At 40.8% G+C, this 16,920-nt stretch overlaps 1 protein-coding gene across 4 annotated transcripts; it reads left to right on the plus strand.

Annotated features, from left to right (window-relative positions):
- Nucleotides 1–1,114: 1,114 nt before the first annotated feature.
- Nucleotides 1,115–16,655, plus strand: ZNF227 (zinc finger protein 227). Of its 4 annotated transcripts, XM_057712022.1 has the most exons (8): nt 1,174–1,359; nt 1,648–1,809; nt 3,412–3,580; nt 5,518–5,590; nt 7,553–7,614; nt 9,211–9,337; nt 10,245–10,367; nt 14,180–16,655. In XM_057712022.1, exons 5-8 carry the CDS (start codon nt 7,555–7,557, stop codon nt 16,234–16,236), a joined length of 2,367 nt encoding a protein of 788 aa, XP_057568005.1. In that variant the 5' UTR covers nt 1,174–1,359; nt 1,648–1,809; nt 3,412–3,580; nt 5,518–5,590; nt 7,553–7,554; the 3' UTR covers nt 16,237–16,655. The 4 variants fall into 4 exon arrangements, with proteins under 4 accessions (XP_057568003.1, XP_057568005.1, XP_057568002.1 ...); XM_057712020.1 differs by lacking the exons at nt 1,174–1,359; nt 3,412–3,580 and adding an exon at nt 1,115–1,167; XM_057712019.1 differs by lacking the exon at nt 3,412–3,580.
- Nucleotides 16,656–16,920: the final 265 nt, after the last annotated feature.

Consider the following 16,920-nt stretch of genomic DNA (forward strand, 5'->3'; position numbering starts at 1 on the left):
CTTAAGGGCACAGGACAGACATGCTGGTGAAAGGGATTGAATTTCCATGCTAGGCTGTGGTTCTCTGGCATCAGGAAGGAGGAAAAAATTGAAGTTAGACACTGTTCATATTCATTATACAAGAAGTGGTTAGTGTAATGTTTACCTCTCAGGCTCTGGTTGTCAAATGCCAAATTTTGAAACCTGGCTCTAGCACTTACTCATTTAGTAACATAGGCAAATTACTTAACTCTCTCTGCCTCTGGCTTCTAAACAGTAAAATAGATAAAATAATAGTATTTACCTAAAAAAAGTTGTGAAGATGAAGTGAGATCCCAGGGTCTGAAGAGTTTGGAGTAGCCCCTGGCACACACTAAGTGCTGCATAAGAGATGGCTGTGTATGACAGAAGAAGGAATTCATGTTCAATAAATGAGAAATTCAAAAATGGATATATGGATAATTTCAGGTATTATATGGATATATGGATGATTTCAGGTATTACCCCCTTCTCCCCAGTCTTGTTTCTTTGAAACATCAATTCTGTCATTCTGGTAATGGAAATAATAATCAACTTATAAGAATAGAAGAGGTTTTTTTGGTTTGTTTTTTTGGGGTTTTTTTTGGTCGCACAGGGTCTTAATTGAAGCTCACTGGCTCCTTACTTGCAGCTCGAGGGCTCCTTAGTTGCGCGTGTAAACTCTTAGTTGTGTCATGCATGTGGGATCTAGTTCCCTGACCAAGGATCCACCCAGCCCCCTGCACTGGGAGCACGGTCTTAACAACTGGACCACCACACAAGTCCCCTTACAGTCCTTCTTTTAAGATTCTGACTTCAAATACTTGTTACCATGTTTTGTTTACCAGTGAGATAAAGCTACACTCCACGGGCGTCAGAAAACTGCCTCAGGTTGGCAGAGTGATGGGATGGCATGAAGGGGATACTGGAAGTCGTTGGCCGAGAACGCCCAAGAGTTTGGGGTTGTTTTGTTTTAAAGCTCCAAGGGGGCGGACGTGGCCTTTGCTCCTTTAGGGGTTCTGGGAAGTGTATTCCCTGAACTCTATCCGGAAACAAGGAGCTGCGGCGCGTTTCTGGGCTTCTGGGAAGCGTAGTTCCCCAGCGCTGTGTAGTTAGAGGCACTTCCGCTCCGGGAAAGCGAGGAAGCCACCATTTTTTTCGACCCGGGAGGTGAGTCCACTCTGCACCCTCACGACCCTTCCGAGCCTTTTCGGCCTGAGCGTGGGACTAGTCTTTACCTAGCCGACTGTCTTAGGATGGAGAAGTCGCGGCCGGCGGCGGAGGCTGAGAGGCGGAGGGCGGAAGTGCGGAATCCCTCGGCTCTCCTCCCCCGCTTACCAAGCAGCGCTGCTACTTCTATCGGTACAATATGTGGCGAGTTGATTATCCGTGCGCCCTACTTTCTCCTCTGTAAGATAGCAAGAGAGATGGTCACTGCTGGGTAGGGTTGTGATTAGAATCAAGTGTCAACAGTTTTGAACGCTGGTGGCACGTAACGGGTTGGTTCTTGCTACTGATGCAGTTAATTTTGTCACGAGAGTTCTTTTAACTGGACGCCCCAGTGAAGGGAGAGCGAGGAGGGATGCCATGGCCCTCTGTCATCCGTCAGAAGACAGCTCTTACCGAGTCTTTCCCGATCTCGTTTTTTAGGAAGCATCGATTCACCCACGCTAGAGCCTGGGAATGTCCGCTGCAGTTTTTCCGGGAGACGAATACAGTCGTGCTGTTCCACCGCATCCTATTCTTCGCCAGTCCTGAGTTCGGAAAGGGGAAGAAGGAAGGACTTCTTGGCTCCTCACAGCATAACCCCAGGTACATACTACTGAAAGGGTCTTTCTTGGTCCGTCATCTGTTTTCAGTTAATCAGGTTTTCTTCACTTAGTAAGTTACCACTAGGAAAATGTTCGCTTACCTGGTGAATACACTTGAGAATGTTTAATTGCTTGTTAATATGTACGTGTGTATTTCTACCACACATACATATGTTTTTTTAAAATAAATAAATTTCAAAAATATAAAATGCTTAATTTACTTTAAAGTATTGTTTTAAAATATTTTTAAAAATTTTTATTGAAGCATATTTGACTTACGATGTTGTGTTAATTTCTGCTGTACAGCAAAGTGACTCAGTTATATTCTTCATTTTCTTTTCCATTATGTTTATCACAGGATATTGAATATAGTTCCCTGTGCTGTACAGGAGGACCTTGTTGTTTACCGATCCTATGTATAAATTTGCGTCTGTTAATCCAAAACTCCCAATATTTCCTTCCCCCAGCCCCCTCGGCAACCACAAGTTGTTCTCTATGTCTGTGAATCTGTTTATGTTTTGTAGATATGTTCATATATGTCCTATTTTAGATTCCACATATAACTGATGTCATATGGTATTTGTCTTTCTCTTTCTGATTTTAATTAGTATGATAATCTTTAGGTTCATCTATATTGCTGCAAATGGCATTATTTCATTCTCTTTAATAGCTGAGTAATATCTTTTTATATATATGTATATATATATATACACATCACATCTTCTTTATCCATTCATCTGTCAATGGACATTTATGTTGCTTCCATGTCTTGGCTATTGTAAATAGTGCTGCTATAAATATTGGGGTGCATGTATCTTTTCGAATTATAGTTTTGTCTGAATATATGCCCAGGAGTGGGATTGCTGGATCATATGGCGACTCTACTTTTAGTCTTCGGAGGAACCTCCATACTGTTTTCCATAGTATGTGCACCAACTTACATTCCCACCAAAAATGTAAGAGGGTTCCCTTTTCTCCACACCCTCTGCAGAATTTATTACTTGTAAACTTTTTAATCATGACCATTCTGACTGATGTGAAGTGGTACCTCATTGTAGTTTTGATTTGCATTTCTCTAATAATTAGCAATGATGAGCATCTTTTCACGTGCCTATTGGCCATCTGTATATCTTCTTTGGAGAAAAGTCTGTTTGGATCTTCTGCCCATTTTTTGTTTGGGTTGTTTGTTTTTTTGTTATTGAATTGTATGAGCTGTTTGTATATTTTGGAAATTAAGCCCTTATCAATCACATCATTTGCAAATATTTTCTCCCAGTCCATAGATTCTTTTCATTTTATTTATGGTTTCCTTTGCTGTGCAAAAGTTTATGAGCTTGATTAGGTCTCATTTGTTTATTTTTTCTTTTATTTGTATTGCCTTGAGAGACTGACCAAGGAAAACTTTGGTACGGTTTATGTCAGAGAATGTTTTGCCTGCATTCTCTTTTAGGAGTTTTATGGTGTTTGTTTGTTTGTTTGTTTGTTATTTTGGCTGCATTGGGTCTTCGTTGCTATGCGCAGGCTTTCTCTAGTTGTGGAGAGTGGGGGCTGCTTTTTGTTGTGGTGCGTGGGCTTCTCATTGTGGTGGCTTTTCTTGTTACAGAGCATGGGCTCCAGGCACTCGGACTTCAGCAGTTGCGGCACGAGGGCTCAGTAGTTGCGACTTTCAGGCTCTAGGGCGCAGGCTCCGCAGTTGTGGTACATCGGCTTAGTTGCTCTGTGGCATGTGGGATCTTCCTGGACCAGTGCTCAAACCAATGTCCCCTGCATTGGTAGGCGGAATTCTTAACCACTGTGCCACCAGGGAAGTCCTTGTCTTGTCTTATATTTAAGTGTTTAAGCCATTTTGAGTTTATTTTTGTGTATGGTGTGAGGGTGTGTTCTAACTTCGTTGATTTACATAAAGTATTCTTAAAATATATACTTATTTTTAAATCACCATGCTTTACATTTCTTTCTTTTATTCTCCTTTATTGTCTTCAGTTCAGTTTATCCCTTTTTATTTACCCTCAACTGATTTGGAAATTATGTAGTCTTGTATTTTAACTTTTAAAAACGATATCTGTCTCAACAAATACTAAAGTTAATCAGCATGTATTCTCATTCTGAAAAATATAGAAACTAAATAAAAATACACTTGAAATTTGATGATGGCTCCCCGTACCACTTTTTCTTTTTCTTTTTTCCAACTGTAGGCTAGATTATAGGTCTACTTTTTATTTATTTTCATTTTTAAAATTAGAGTATAATTGCTTTACAATGTTGTGTTAGTTTCTGCTGTACAATAAAGTGAATCAACTATATGTATACATGTATCCCCTCCCTCGTGGACCCACACCCCCCACCAATCCTACCCATCTAGGAGCTCAATATCAAAAAAACAAACAACCCAATTAAAACATGGGTGGAAGACCTAAGTAGATGTTTCACCAAAGAAAGACATACAGGTGGCCAAGAAGCACATGAAAAGATGCTCAGCATCACTAATTATCAGAGAAATGCAAATCAAAACTACAATGAGGTATCACCTCACACCAGTCAGAATGGCCGTCATCAAGAAATCTACAAACAATAGGTCTACTTTTTATTATAACCACCCTCAAAATTTGTCATATCATTCTAGTTTTTTGTTTTTTCTTTTAACAAAAATATTTCCAACATATTTACATGTTTTCTTACCATCGCTTCTTTCAGGGTTCATTTAGTTGTAAATTTTCTTCTTTTTGTTTTTCAGCTAAAATGTTTTTCTTCCTCTCTCATATAAATAGCTGTTTAGTTGAGCATAGAAATCGTCGTGATTTTTTTTTCTATTTTAGAATTAGTATTCATTTATTTTAGATCTCCATTCTGCATCCCAGTTTCTGTCAATCTAATTGTCATTTTTATTAGGTAAATTATATTTTCTTCCTGGGAGCTTTAAGGATTTTTGTTGTTTTTAGTTATGTATTTATCCTTTGCATTCCTGAGTGTCACTGTCATTTGTTTAGGAGTATACGTATTTTTATTTATACTGTTCAGAGTCTCTATATGTGAATGCAGCAGTTATCTCTTGCAGTAAGACCTCTCTGCAGTTGCTTCCATTCCCTTCTTCTCACACTCCTATTTGACACATATTAGAGCCTTTCAACCTTTTGTCCATGTTTCTTTTATTTTTTTCTTTCCCAGATCAGCTTTTTTTTTTTTAGGTCTTTATTGGAGTATAATAGCTTTACACGGTTGTCAGTTTCTGCTGCACAGCAAAGTGAATCAGCTGTATTTATACATACATCCCCATATCCCCTCCCTCCCGCGACTCCTTCCCGCCCTCCCTGTCTCACCTTCCATGATTCTTGATTTTTATTTTGCCTCATTCTCTTTTCTTTTTGTTTTTCTTTATCTCCATGAACAAAGGATGAAAAGGTTTTCCCAATAAGCCTTTTCTGGCTTCAGCGAAATAAATCGACCCGAAATGATACTTTTTAGAAAATTAATACGTGAGCTAGGTGACAAATTCTTAAGTAAGGAGAAATTTTAAGTCAGAATCAGGGCTTTCAGAAAACAAAGGTGACTTTCATAAGAGAGCAATCATATATGAAGTCCAGATGCCTTTCAGATCTCTTTTGTTGTTTTTGTTAGAAAAGACATTTGCAAATACAGTTTATTTTATTTATTTATTTATTTATACAACAAATACAGTTTATGATGTAGAGGATCATCTGCTTTTTTGCAGCTACAAGAAAAAGGGACTCCTGGTTTTTGGAACTTTCCATCTACTCACTGAATCCTTGGAACAACTGTATGAGGTGGGTATGATTTTTTTTTTTTTTTTTAAACTAGCTTTTTGGTTGCTTTTTTTAAACCCACACATTGTTACATTGCCTCTCATTTTCTCACTTCCTGCCATGTGCAGGATCAGAAATCTTTTCTTTTTTCTTTTTAGACTTTATTTTCATTATTATTCTTTTTAAAAAAATTTTTTTATTTTTAATTATTTATTTATTTTGGCTGCAGTGCATGGCTTGTGGGATCTTAGTCCCCCCCCCCACTAGGGGTTGAACCTGGGCCGTGGCAGTGAAAACGCTGAGTCCTAACCACTACAGTGCCAGAGAATTCCCTAGTCTTCTTTTCTTTTTAGATAGAAGTGTAGTTAATTTACAATTGCATTACTTTCAAGTATACAGCAGAGTGATTCAGTTTTACATATATATATTCTTTTTGAGATTCTTTTCCATTATAGGCTATTACAAAATATTGAGTATGGTTCCCTCTGCTGTAAAGTAGGTCCTTGTTGTTTGTTTATTTTATATATAGTAGTATCTATATGTTAATCCCAAACTCCAGATTTATTCCCCACTCCTCCTACGTCACTTTCCCCACCCGCTATCCCCTTTGGTAACCATAGGTTTGTTTTCTATGTCTATGAGTCCATTTCTGTTTTGCAAATAAGTTCATTTGTATCATTTTTTTAGACTCCACATATAAGTGATATCATATGATATTTGTCTAGAGTATGATAATCTCTAGGTCCATCCATGTTGCTGCAAATGGCATTATTTCATTCTTTTTTTTTTTTGGCGGAGTAATATTCCATTGTGTATACATACCACAATTTCTTTATCCATCCACCTGTCGATGGACATTTAGGTTGCTTCTATGTCTTGGCTATTGTAAATAGGGCTACTATGAACATAGGTGTAATATATATCTTTTTGAATTAGAGTTTTGTCCTGATATATGTCCAGGAGTGAGATTGCAGATCATATGGTAACTCTATATTTAGCTTTTTTTTTTTTTTTTTTAAATTGGCTCTGTTGGGTCTCTTTTTTTGCTGTGCACGGGCTTTCTTTGGTTGCGGTGAGTGGGGGCTACTCTTCATTGTGGCGCGCAGGCTCCTCATTGTCGTGGCTTCTCTTGTCGCAGAGCACGGGCTCTAGGCACGTGGGCTTCGGTCGTTGCAGCACATGGGCTCAATAGTTGTGGCTCACGGGCTCTAAAGCGCAGGCTCAATAGCTGTGGCTCACGGGCTTAGTTGCTCTGTGGCATGTGGGATCTTCTTGGAGCAGGGATCGAACCCATGTTCAATCTTAACCACTGCATCACCTAGGAAGCCCTATATTTAGCTTTTTAAAGAAACTCCATACTGTTTTCCATAGTGGCTGCACCAATTTACATTCCCATGAACAGTGTAGAGTTCCCTTTTCTCCACACCCTCTCCATCATTTATCATTTGTAGAGTTTTTAATGATGGCCCTTCTGAGCAGTGTGAGGTAGTACCTCATTGTAGTTTAGGTTTGCATTTCTCTAATAATTAGTGATATTGAACATCTTTTCGTGTGCCTGTTGGCCATCTGTATGTCTTCTGTGGAGAAATGTCTGTTTAGGTCTTCTGCCCATTTTTTGATTGGGTTGTTCGTTTTTCTGATATTAAGTTGTATGAGCTGTTTGTATATTTTGGAAATTAATCGCTTGTCAGTCACATCATTTGCAAATATTTTCTCCCAGACCATAGGTTGTCTTTTTGTTTTGTTTATGCTAGGATCAGAAATCTTTATGGTAGGGATACAGCGTTTGGTTGTGCAGGTTGTTCACTGTCCAGTGGCCACTGGCCGACAATCCTGTTGTTAGCTGCAGTCTACACCAAAGTGTGCTTACCAAGTTGTATGTGAGCCCATCTGCCTGGGAGCACAAGTGCTCATGTATAATTTCTGCAGAGATCCACATGCAGACCTTGGCATGCATCTCATGGCTTCTTTGTCCTTTCCCAGGTATGCCTTCTCATGACTCTGACCTTCCCCAGAAGGAGCGGGAGAAAATGACCAAGTTTCAGGTAAGTAAGGCATTGCTTTCTCTCTCCTAAGGGATTTTATTTCTCAAAGATTGGACACATCTTTTTTCTCTTCCTTAGAGAGGTTAGTGAACACAGCACACCTTAAGTGCATGTTGTGTGCTAGACTGTTTGTTTTATTTTATTATCTTTATTATTTCACAAAGCAATCTTTGAAAAAATTGTGGAAATTTGAAACAGACAAAAATAATTTACTCTACTACCCTGTTTACAAACTACATCTTTTCACTTTCTCATATTCCTTTCTCCCAGGCATTCATAGCTATATGTTTGCAATACTTGAATTGATGGGATACACTTATAAACATTAGATAAAGGTTTAATATCTCTAATTCTTCTTAAAATTAGTAAGATAAAGTAAGACCCAATTGAAATATAAGGAAAAGAAATGGGACTCCCCTGGTGGCGCAGTGGTTAAGTATCCATCTGCCAATGTAGAGGACGTGGGTTCGAGCCTGGTCCAGGAAGATCCCACATGCCACGGAGCAAGTAAGCCGGTGTGCCACAGCTACAGAAGCCCTCACCCCTAGAGCCTGTGCTCTGCAACAAGAGAATCCCCTGCAGTGAGAAGCCCGCACACCACAACAAAGAGTAGCCATTGCTCACAGCAACTAGAGAAAGCCCGTGCACAGCAATGAAGACCCAATGCAGCCAAAAAAATATTAATTAAATTAAAAAAGAAAAAGAAATGAGTGTCACAATAAAGGAACATAAATTTATGAAGAAAATAATTTAATAACTAAATGTGTACAAACATTAATAAAAGCTTTCTATTTATTTCACTTACGTTGTTGAAGTTTTTTTTTTTTTTTAAGCAATTATGTCTTATTTGGCCAGTCTAGATGCAGAAACGTTTGTAATCTCTCATACGAAAGGTGAATTGGGAAAACCTTTTGAGAGGGAAGTCTGCCATTATGCTTTCAAAAATTTTCAAGTGCATATTCTATTCTATGACTTTGCAGTTGCTACTTCTTTGCTAAGATCTCTGTCAAAGGATCTTTGCAGTATTGATGATAAGTAAAAATTTGTAACTGTGCTTTATTTGGATTGATTAAAGCTAAGTCATCAGTTCTAAGGAATACTATACTATGCAGCACAAAATGGAATGAAAGACATTATAATGATACTGCTTGCTCAGATTTATTGAATGCTTGTTATGTGCCAGGTGCTGTTGTAAGTGCTTTACATATATTCACTCATCTGACCCTTTCAAACACATTGGGATTTAGATACCATTATAGAGAAGAGGAAATTAAGATAGAGGTAAAGGAATTTGCCCAGGGTCCTGTAATTAAACCCTTAGCATTTGAGCTCAGCTGGTGCCTTCACTCAGCTGTGCGTGCGGCAGTAGGTGAATATGCCCTGAAAGCACAGAGCAGGAGCTGTGTGCCTGTCCTGGAGGGTCACTGAAGGCCCGTGAACTTTGCAAACATTAAAAACACAGATAGAGTGGGACAGCAGGGAGGTGACATCACTCACAAGTGTTGGGACTGAAAACTGCCTGGAGTCCCTCCAAATCGGTGTTGCCCTTCTTCCAGTGGAGGTTGTAAGGTTGAGGTGATGTGTTTGATGTTGTAGGAGGCAGTGACCTTCAAGGACGTGGCCGTGGTCTTCACCGAGGAGGAGCTGGGGCTGCTGGACTCTGCCCAGAGGAAGTTGTACCAGGATGTGATGGTGGAGAACTTCCGCAACTTGGTCTCAGTGGGTGAGGACGGGCACTCTCAGACCCTGAACCTCAGCCCTCTTGAGAGTCTCTGGTCTTCAGTTGTTCAAAGCTTTGGACCTTTCAAGATGGTTCCCTGACCTTGAAGACACAAGTTTTTCCAATCCATAGCTTTTTCTGTTCCCTCTCTGCTCAGGCAAAATTCCATCCAGGGGTGATTTTGCCTCCTTGGGGACATTTGGTAATGTCTGGATACAGTTTTGATTGTCACAGCTGAGGGAGGGGTGCTACTGCCATCTAGTAATGCTGTTAAACATCCTACGATGCACAGGACAACCCCCCACAGCACAGAATTAGCCAGTACAGAGTATCAGTAGTGCCTCAGCTGAGAAACCATGTTTTACATGAACTATAAATGGGCAGCTTAGCTTCTATACTTTGGTGGGTCATGGAGTCAACTTAGCTCATTGTACTGACATTCTTCTTCTTTTTTTTTTTTTCAGTGAAATAGTATAAAATAGAACAAGAATAGAAACTGTCAGACTTCCTTATCAAGACCCCCTCACATTGTAGCTAAAACTGACTGTTAGCAGTAAGTGGTGTGAGAGTGTGGAAAATATGATAAAGACAGACATTGGCTAAATCTGATTTTATCTATATATAGACATGAACTAGGTCACAACCTAAATTTCTTTTTTTTAATTGAAGTATAGTTGATTTATAATGTTGTGCTAGTTTTAGGTGTACAGCAAAGTAATTTAGTTTTATATATATATATATTCTTTTTCAGATGTTTTCCCTTATAGATTGTTACAAAATATTGAGTGTATTTTCCTGAATTTATTTCTTATTACAGTTTGTGATTTAAAAATTCTTAAAATATCACTTGCGGGTTATAGAATTTGGACAGAGATCTTATATATATATATATATATCTGCCTTTTCATAGGACATCTTCCCTTCAAACCAGATATGGTATCCCAGTTGGAGACAGAAGAAAAGCTTTGGACGATGGAGAGAGAAACCCAAAGAAACAGGCATTCCAGTGAGAACTGCGCAGCTGTTATTTCAGGTACCAGCTAATCTGCCTCTCTCCACATCCCTGACAACCTCTCTGGTCCACGTGCTGTCATCTCTTGCCTGGATGGTGACAGCAGCCCCCACACTGGTCTGTATGCTTCTGCCCTTGCACTCCTGTAACCTCTCCTCCATGTGATAGCCAGACTGGTTCTTTAGAAAGCAAGTAAGATCATGCCATCCCTCTGCCCGAAACCCTCCCAAGGCTGCCCATTTCACTCCGAGTCCTTACAGTGAACTGCAGGGCCCTACCTGATCTGGCCTCCTCCCCAAGTTCCTCTTTGATCGCCCATCCTTTTACCCTTGGTTAGATCATTCCTGCCATCCTGGCCCCCTTGGAGTGTTCTCCTCCGCTTCCCAGCCTTCAACTAGCTCTCTGCCTTAGTGTAGAGGCCCCCAGCCACTCCCTTACTCACTCAGGTCTTTGCTCAAATTTTGTCTCATCAGACAGGCCATCCTCTCTCCATTCTCCGTGCCCTCACCCCGCCTTATTTTGTGTCTAAGCGCTGATCACCTCCTGACCTACTAACCTGTCTTTATTTACTTGTTTATCATCTATCTCCTCAGTAAAGTAGGAATTTGGGCAGTTGTATTTGCTGTCTCTACTCAGAGCCTTCGGTGGGCCTTCTGCATAGTAGCTGCTCAGTACATACTTGTTGAATGAAGATGTTACTTTAAAAAGTACTGTTCTTTTGAGTAGAAATGAGGAAACTGTCCTCCCAGCTTCTCCCGACCAGCAACCCCAGCCTTCCCCATCTGTGCAGAGTACCTCATCCTCAAGATCACCAGCCACTGTTTCACTTTTCTCCCCAGCCTTTCAAGGCCCTCTGTTCTCCTGCCCTGGCTCAGATCCTCACTGTTTACTTAACTTTTTGACCTCCTCTTCCTTTCTCTCCCCTTCTTTCCTTTCTCTTTAATTTGCATATTCCTCAGTTCTACCCATATAAAAAATCAGTTATTCCTAGGGAATGTAAATGTATATACTCTCCCTCTGCCTGAAGAATGAAGCAGAGAAGCTTATATGCAAACATGATAGATTAGGCCTGGAGTTCTGAGAGTGGTTGGTGGATGTGACCTGTCTTCGTTTTGTCCGTCTCCCTTCTCATGTCGCTTCACATTTGATTCATTCAGTAATGTTACATACTTGCATCACTGTAAAGGGTCTCATTCTCTTTTTCTTTTTCTTTTTTAATTGAAGTATAGTTGATTTACAATGTTGTATTAGTTTCACTGGGGCTCATTTTTATATGTAAACGGAACCTCAGGAATTGTGAGCCTGTGTATGGTCACGCTTCAGTTTTGTGTGATAGACTGAGTCTCTCTTTTAACAAATCTGGTAGCATTTTCTGCCACCCTTTCTCAAAAAGTTTTTTTGACCTCTTCAACATCCACACATTTCAGGACTTTGCAGCCATGCTACCTAAAATGTTCTGTATAGGTCACAGGAGCACAGAATAAAGGTCTTGTTTTTGTAGGATTCCTGAAATCCCAAAGCCTGCAGATCATGGAGACAAGTGGACGTCACATCTCTATTACTCCTACAGATGGCTTATGGGGTTAGAGCGCCCTGGTGTGATGAATGGATCATATTGGAACATTGCCTTCCTGTGAATGTCTAACGTAATTCTGATTTCTTAGACATCTTTGAATATGTAACAATTCCTACTTATTAACCTTAGAAGATAAAAACTATTCACAGTTATCAAAATGTATCATTAAACTATTAAAAACTATCAGTACCAAGATGCCAGGCATTACAGTTCATCTGTTGTCTTGTAACAGTTTCAAGTTGGCTGCTTATGAATGCAAACTACCTCATCCCTACAGGCCAACTCCCCACTGAATTCCTGAATACCTAATACCTAACAATCATATAACATATATGGTAATTATTTCAAATATTTCCAGAAGTCAAAAGGCATTGACATACCTGTGGAGATGAAGAGAGTCCTGATTAGGAAAGAAAATTACAGAATTTCTAAATAAGTTTTCCACTGCAACTTGCATCCTGGTGGTATTAACTGGTTGATGTCACAGCGGTGTGAGAAGCCTGTTACGTGTTGCAGTGAGTTCTGATACCAAACACTCAGAGTACACAGCTTAAGGGCACAGTCCTCCATAAGACTGCCCACCAATACTTCAGACACCAGCTAGGGTTGCCAGGGCCTCACTTCTGACCAACTGGCTACACATTCAGCGGTTTCCATGATAATTTGCTAGGATGACTCAGAACTCAGGAAAGCACTCTACTTACAATTACGATTTTATTATAGCAAAAAGGATACAAATTCCCCGTCCCCTCATCTCTAGCATGGGGCCGCAAGCAAGAGCTACCCCAGAGGATTATCATGGAGATTAAATAAAGTAATGCAAGCAGACACTTAGAATGTGCCTGACACATGCTAAGCGTTCAGTAAATGGTTATTAATACTTTTATTTTCAAAGAAATACAATAAAAGTAATGATCTGTACAACTCAGAAAAAAAAAAAGGATACGGATTAGAATTGGCAGAAGGGAGATGCATAGGGTGAGGTCTGGGAGAGTTCCAGTCTGTCTCCCTTTTATACAGACCCTTGTGATTGCTTTGGGCTCGTCCAGAGAATCCAAGGTAATCTCCCCAGCTCAAGATCCTTAATTTAATCAAATCTGAAGTCCTTTTTGCTGTGTACATTAACATGTTTGCATATGTGCATATTTATGTGTATGTCTGCAGCTGAAACAAGCATTTCATGTAGTGGCACCCTTACTGCTTTGATACACTTTTCATGTCTTTCTTCTTCTTCTTCTTTTTTTTTTTTTTTAATTTTTTAATGTCACACTGTATGGAATTGATTTCACAGTTCACTAATTTATGCCAGCAATTTGAAAAATTCTGTTACAGTGGGAATAAAGCAAGGAAGAAGACAAAGTGCATGTTTTCCTCATAATAGATACATCCTAGTTCATCTAAAAGGGCAGAAAAAAAAATCTGGAAGTATGTAGTAAATCAAATAATAAGTGCCATGGGGAAAAATAAATCAGAGTAAGGCAGATGGGAAGAATGGAAGGCATGTGGGGGTGGGGAGGAATTATTTTATACTGGGTGATAGGAAGGTCTCACCCGATTGAGTGACATTTGAGCAGGGAGACCCACAGAGAATGAGAGAAAAGACAAGCTTTGCAGCTTCCTGGATGAAACCTTTTCAAGCCGAATATAACTTTCCCTCTCCTCCTTTCAGGGCTGCCTTTAAGAGTCTGCTCCCTTTCTTTCCTCCGCCCTAGTTCTTTCTCAGCTGTCCAAGATTAGTTTTCCCTATCCCCCTTCTTTGTACAGAGACCAGAATTACTCCCAGATTTAGAACAATGAATGTTATTATCTCAACTGCTTCCCAAATTTTCCCTTGGAAGATCATTTCTGCTGGGACCTAAAATACTGTTCTGTGCTTACTGTCTGAGCTTTTGTAACCTAATTGGGTAGAAGCCCACTTGTCACAAGCCTGCTAAGGAAAAGGTGAGTAGGCCTTTAATTGACGTTGCTGTAGGTTGGAAGGTGGGTTGTCTTTGTTGCCCTGCAGCCATCTGATTTCATACCTACAGCTCTCCTATTAAACTGTTAGATCTGTGGTTCTAGATGGGTCGCATTTAGAGAACAGTCTGTTGACCCCATTCTTTGCTTCCATTTGCACGGAAAAACATAATGAAAGGATAAATGGTGTGACATGACCCTTCCTCTGGCTTATTAAGGCCTTATCCCAAGTGTGAAATCCAGATGTTTCTGACCAAAACATTGACTTGTCCTGGCCTCTGAATATTGCTTTTTGTTTTAGGCAGAAAGAATCCAGGTGAGATGGAGACTCTTCAAAAAGTCGCATTAAAATACCTTTCATATGAAGAGCTGTCCTGCTGGCAATTCTGGAAACAGGTTGCAAGTGATTTAACCGGATGTCTTCAGAGGAAGAGTTCCCAGTTCCTACAAGGCAATTCTCTTCAGGTGTCTGAAAATGAGAACCATATAATGAATCATAAAGGAGATGGTTCCAGTTACCTGGAAGACTTTTTGATTTTGAGAACCCAGGATTCTTGTGGAAATACGTATCTGAGCAAGTCAGAGAATCAGAGCAGAGATAAGCAAATGAATGGGAAAAATAACCTGCGTATATGTGAAGCCTTCATGAAGAAATCATCTCTGGGTGTTCCTGTTAAAACTGACACAGAACAGAAACCCTACAAAGGAGAGACATCGCATCCCTGTAGAGAGTGTGGAAGAAGCTTCAGTTATAGCCCAGTGCTCCCAATTCATCCAGGTGTTCAGCTGGGAGAGAAACACTCCCATCTGCAAACTCAGCAGAGAATTCACCCGGGAGGGAAAGTCAATACATATCAGGAATCCAGTGATGGTTTCCATAAGGACTCTTTTCATCCTCGTCAATCTCACCACCCAGGAGAGAGGTCCTATAGGTGTGACAGTTGTGGCAAGGGGTTCAGTAGCAGCACAGGCCTTATCATCCATTACAGGACACACACTGGGGAGAAGCCTTACAAATGCGAGGAGTGCGGTAAATGCTTTAGCCAAAGTTCAAATTTTCAGTGCCACCAGAGAGTGCACACCGAAGAGAAACCATACAAGTGTGAAGAGTGTGGGAAGGGCTTTGGCTGGAGCGTTAACCTTCGCGTTCACCAGAGGGTCCACAGGGGCGAGAAACCCTATAAGTGTGAGGAGTGTGGGAAGGGCTTCACGCAGGCCGCACACTATCACATACATCAGAGGGTCCACACTGGGGAGAAACCCTACAAATGTGATGTCTGCGGCAAGGGGTTCAGTCACAATTCGCCTTTGATATGCCACCGGAGGGTCCACACTGGAGAGAAACCGTACAGGTGTGAGGTGTGCGGGAAGGGCTTTACCCGTAACACAGATCTTCACATCCATTTCCGCGTCCACACGGGAGAGAAACCCTACAAATGCAAGGAGTGTGGGAAGGGCTTCAGTCAGGCTTCAAATCTTCAGGTCCACCAGAACGTCCACACCGGGGAGAAACGCTTCAAATGCGAGACGTGCGGGAAGGGCTTCAGTCAGTCGTCAAAGCTTCAGACCCATCAGAGGGTCCACACTGGGGAGAAGCCCTACAGATGCGATGTGTGTGGTAAGGACTTCAGTTACAGTTCAAATCTTAAACTTCACCAAGTCATTCACACTGGAGAAAAACCATATAAATGTGAGGCGTGTGGGAAGGGCTTCAGTTGGAGATCAAACCTTCACGCTCATCAAAGAGTCCACTCAGGAGAGAAACCCTACAAATGCGAGGCGTGTGATAAGAGCTTCAGTCAGGCCATAGATTTTCGGGTCCACCAGAGGGTTCACACTGGTGAGAAACCCTACAAGTGTGGTGTCTGTGGGAAGGGCTTCAGCCAGTCCTCTGGGCTTCAATCACATCAGAGGGTCCACACTGGCGAGAAGCCCTATAAATGCGACGTGTGTGGAAAGGGCTTTCGATACAGTTCACAGTTTATATACCACCAGAGGGGCCACACCGGCGAAAAACCTTACAAATGTGAGGAGTGTGGGAAAGGCTTCGGGCGGAGCCTGAATCTGCGTCATCACCAGAGGGTCCACACAGGAGAGAAACCCCACAAGTGTGAGGAGTGTGGGAAGGCCTTCAGTCTCCCCTCCAATCTTAGAGTCCATCTGAGTGTTCACACTCGGGAGAAAATATTTAAATGTGAGGAGTGTGGGAAGGGCTTCAGTCAGAGTTCACGGCTTCAAGCCCACCAGAGGGTCCACACAGGAGAAAAACCGTACAAGTGTGATGTATGTGGTAAGGACTTCAGTCACCGTTCACGGCTGACGTACCATCAGAAAGTCCACAGTGGCAAGAATCGTTGAGAATGAGAAATGTGTTAATGACTTCAGTCAGGATGCATACCTTCAAGGTTTTGGCGAGTCTGTGCTGGTGATAAACTCTGTGAAGTATTGAGAGTGGAAAGGGATTCCTTCAGGTGGAATCTTTCTAGCAGATCCACTAAAATGGTGACATGGAAGCACATATAGTGTAACGGGAGAAATAGATTGTAACCCTCTTGGTAAGATCCACTTGATATAAATGATCTCTCAAAGTGCATATATGCCTAAAGATAATGTATGAAAAGAATACTTGCCATATACTAGCTAGTTTTGGGAGGGGGGGTTCAAGGAGGGCTTGGGGTTATTTTTCCATCCACTTCCATTTTGTACTAATTTACAGTGACCATTATTTTTACTAAAGCTGTAAAACTATGAAAAGTGAAATGAATAAAATTACTAAAAATTTCCAGTAGCTAAGAATTTGTAATATGATTGCTTTATTTCATATTTCATATTGCTTTATTTCATATTGGATTAAAATTAAGGAATAGATCCCCAGAGATGAACCTTTGATCTTCAGAAGTAAATATGTATCTGCCGCATATGTATGTAAAGGAACGTTCATTGCATCATTGTTTATAATAGCAAACATGCCACTAATCAGTTGGGGTGCCAAAGTATTTTATGATTTATTTATCCAGTGCAAATTGTTATGGATGTTGGAAG

Source organism: Hippopotamus amphibius, chromosome 16 (genome assembly GCF_030028045.1).
Source record: "Hippopotamus amphibius kiboko isolate mHipAmp2 chromosome 16, mHipAmp2.hap2, whole genome shotgun sequence".
Classification (NCBI taxonomy): domain Eukaryota; kingdom Metazoa; phylum Chordata; class Mammalia; order Artiodactyla; family Hippopotamidae; genus Hippopotamus; species Hippopotamus amphibius.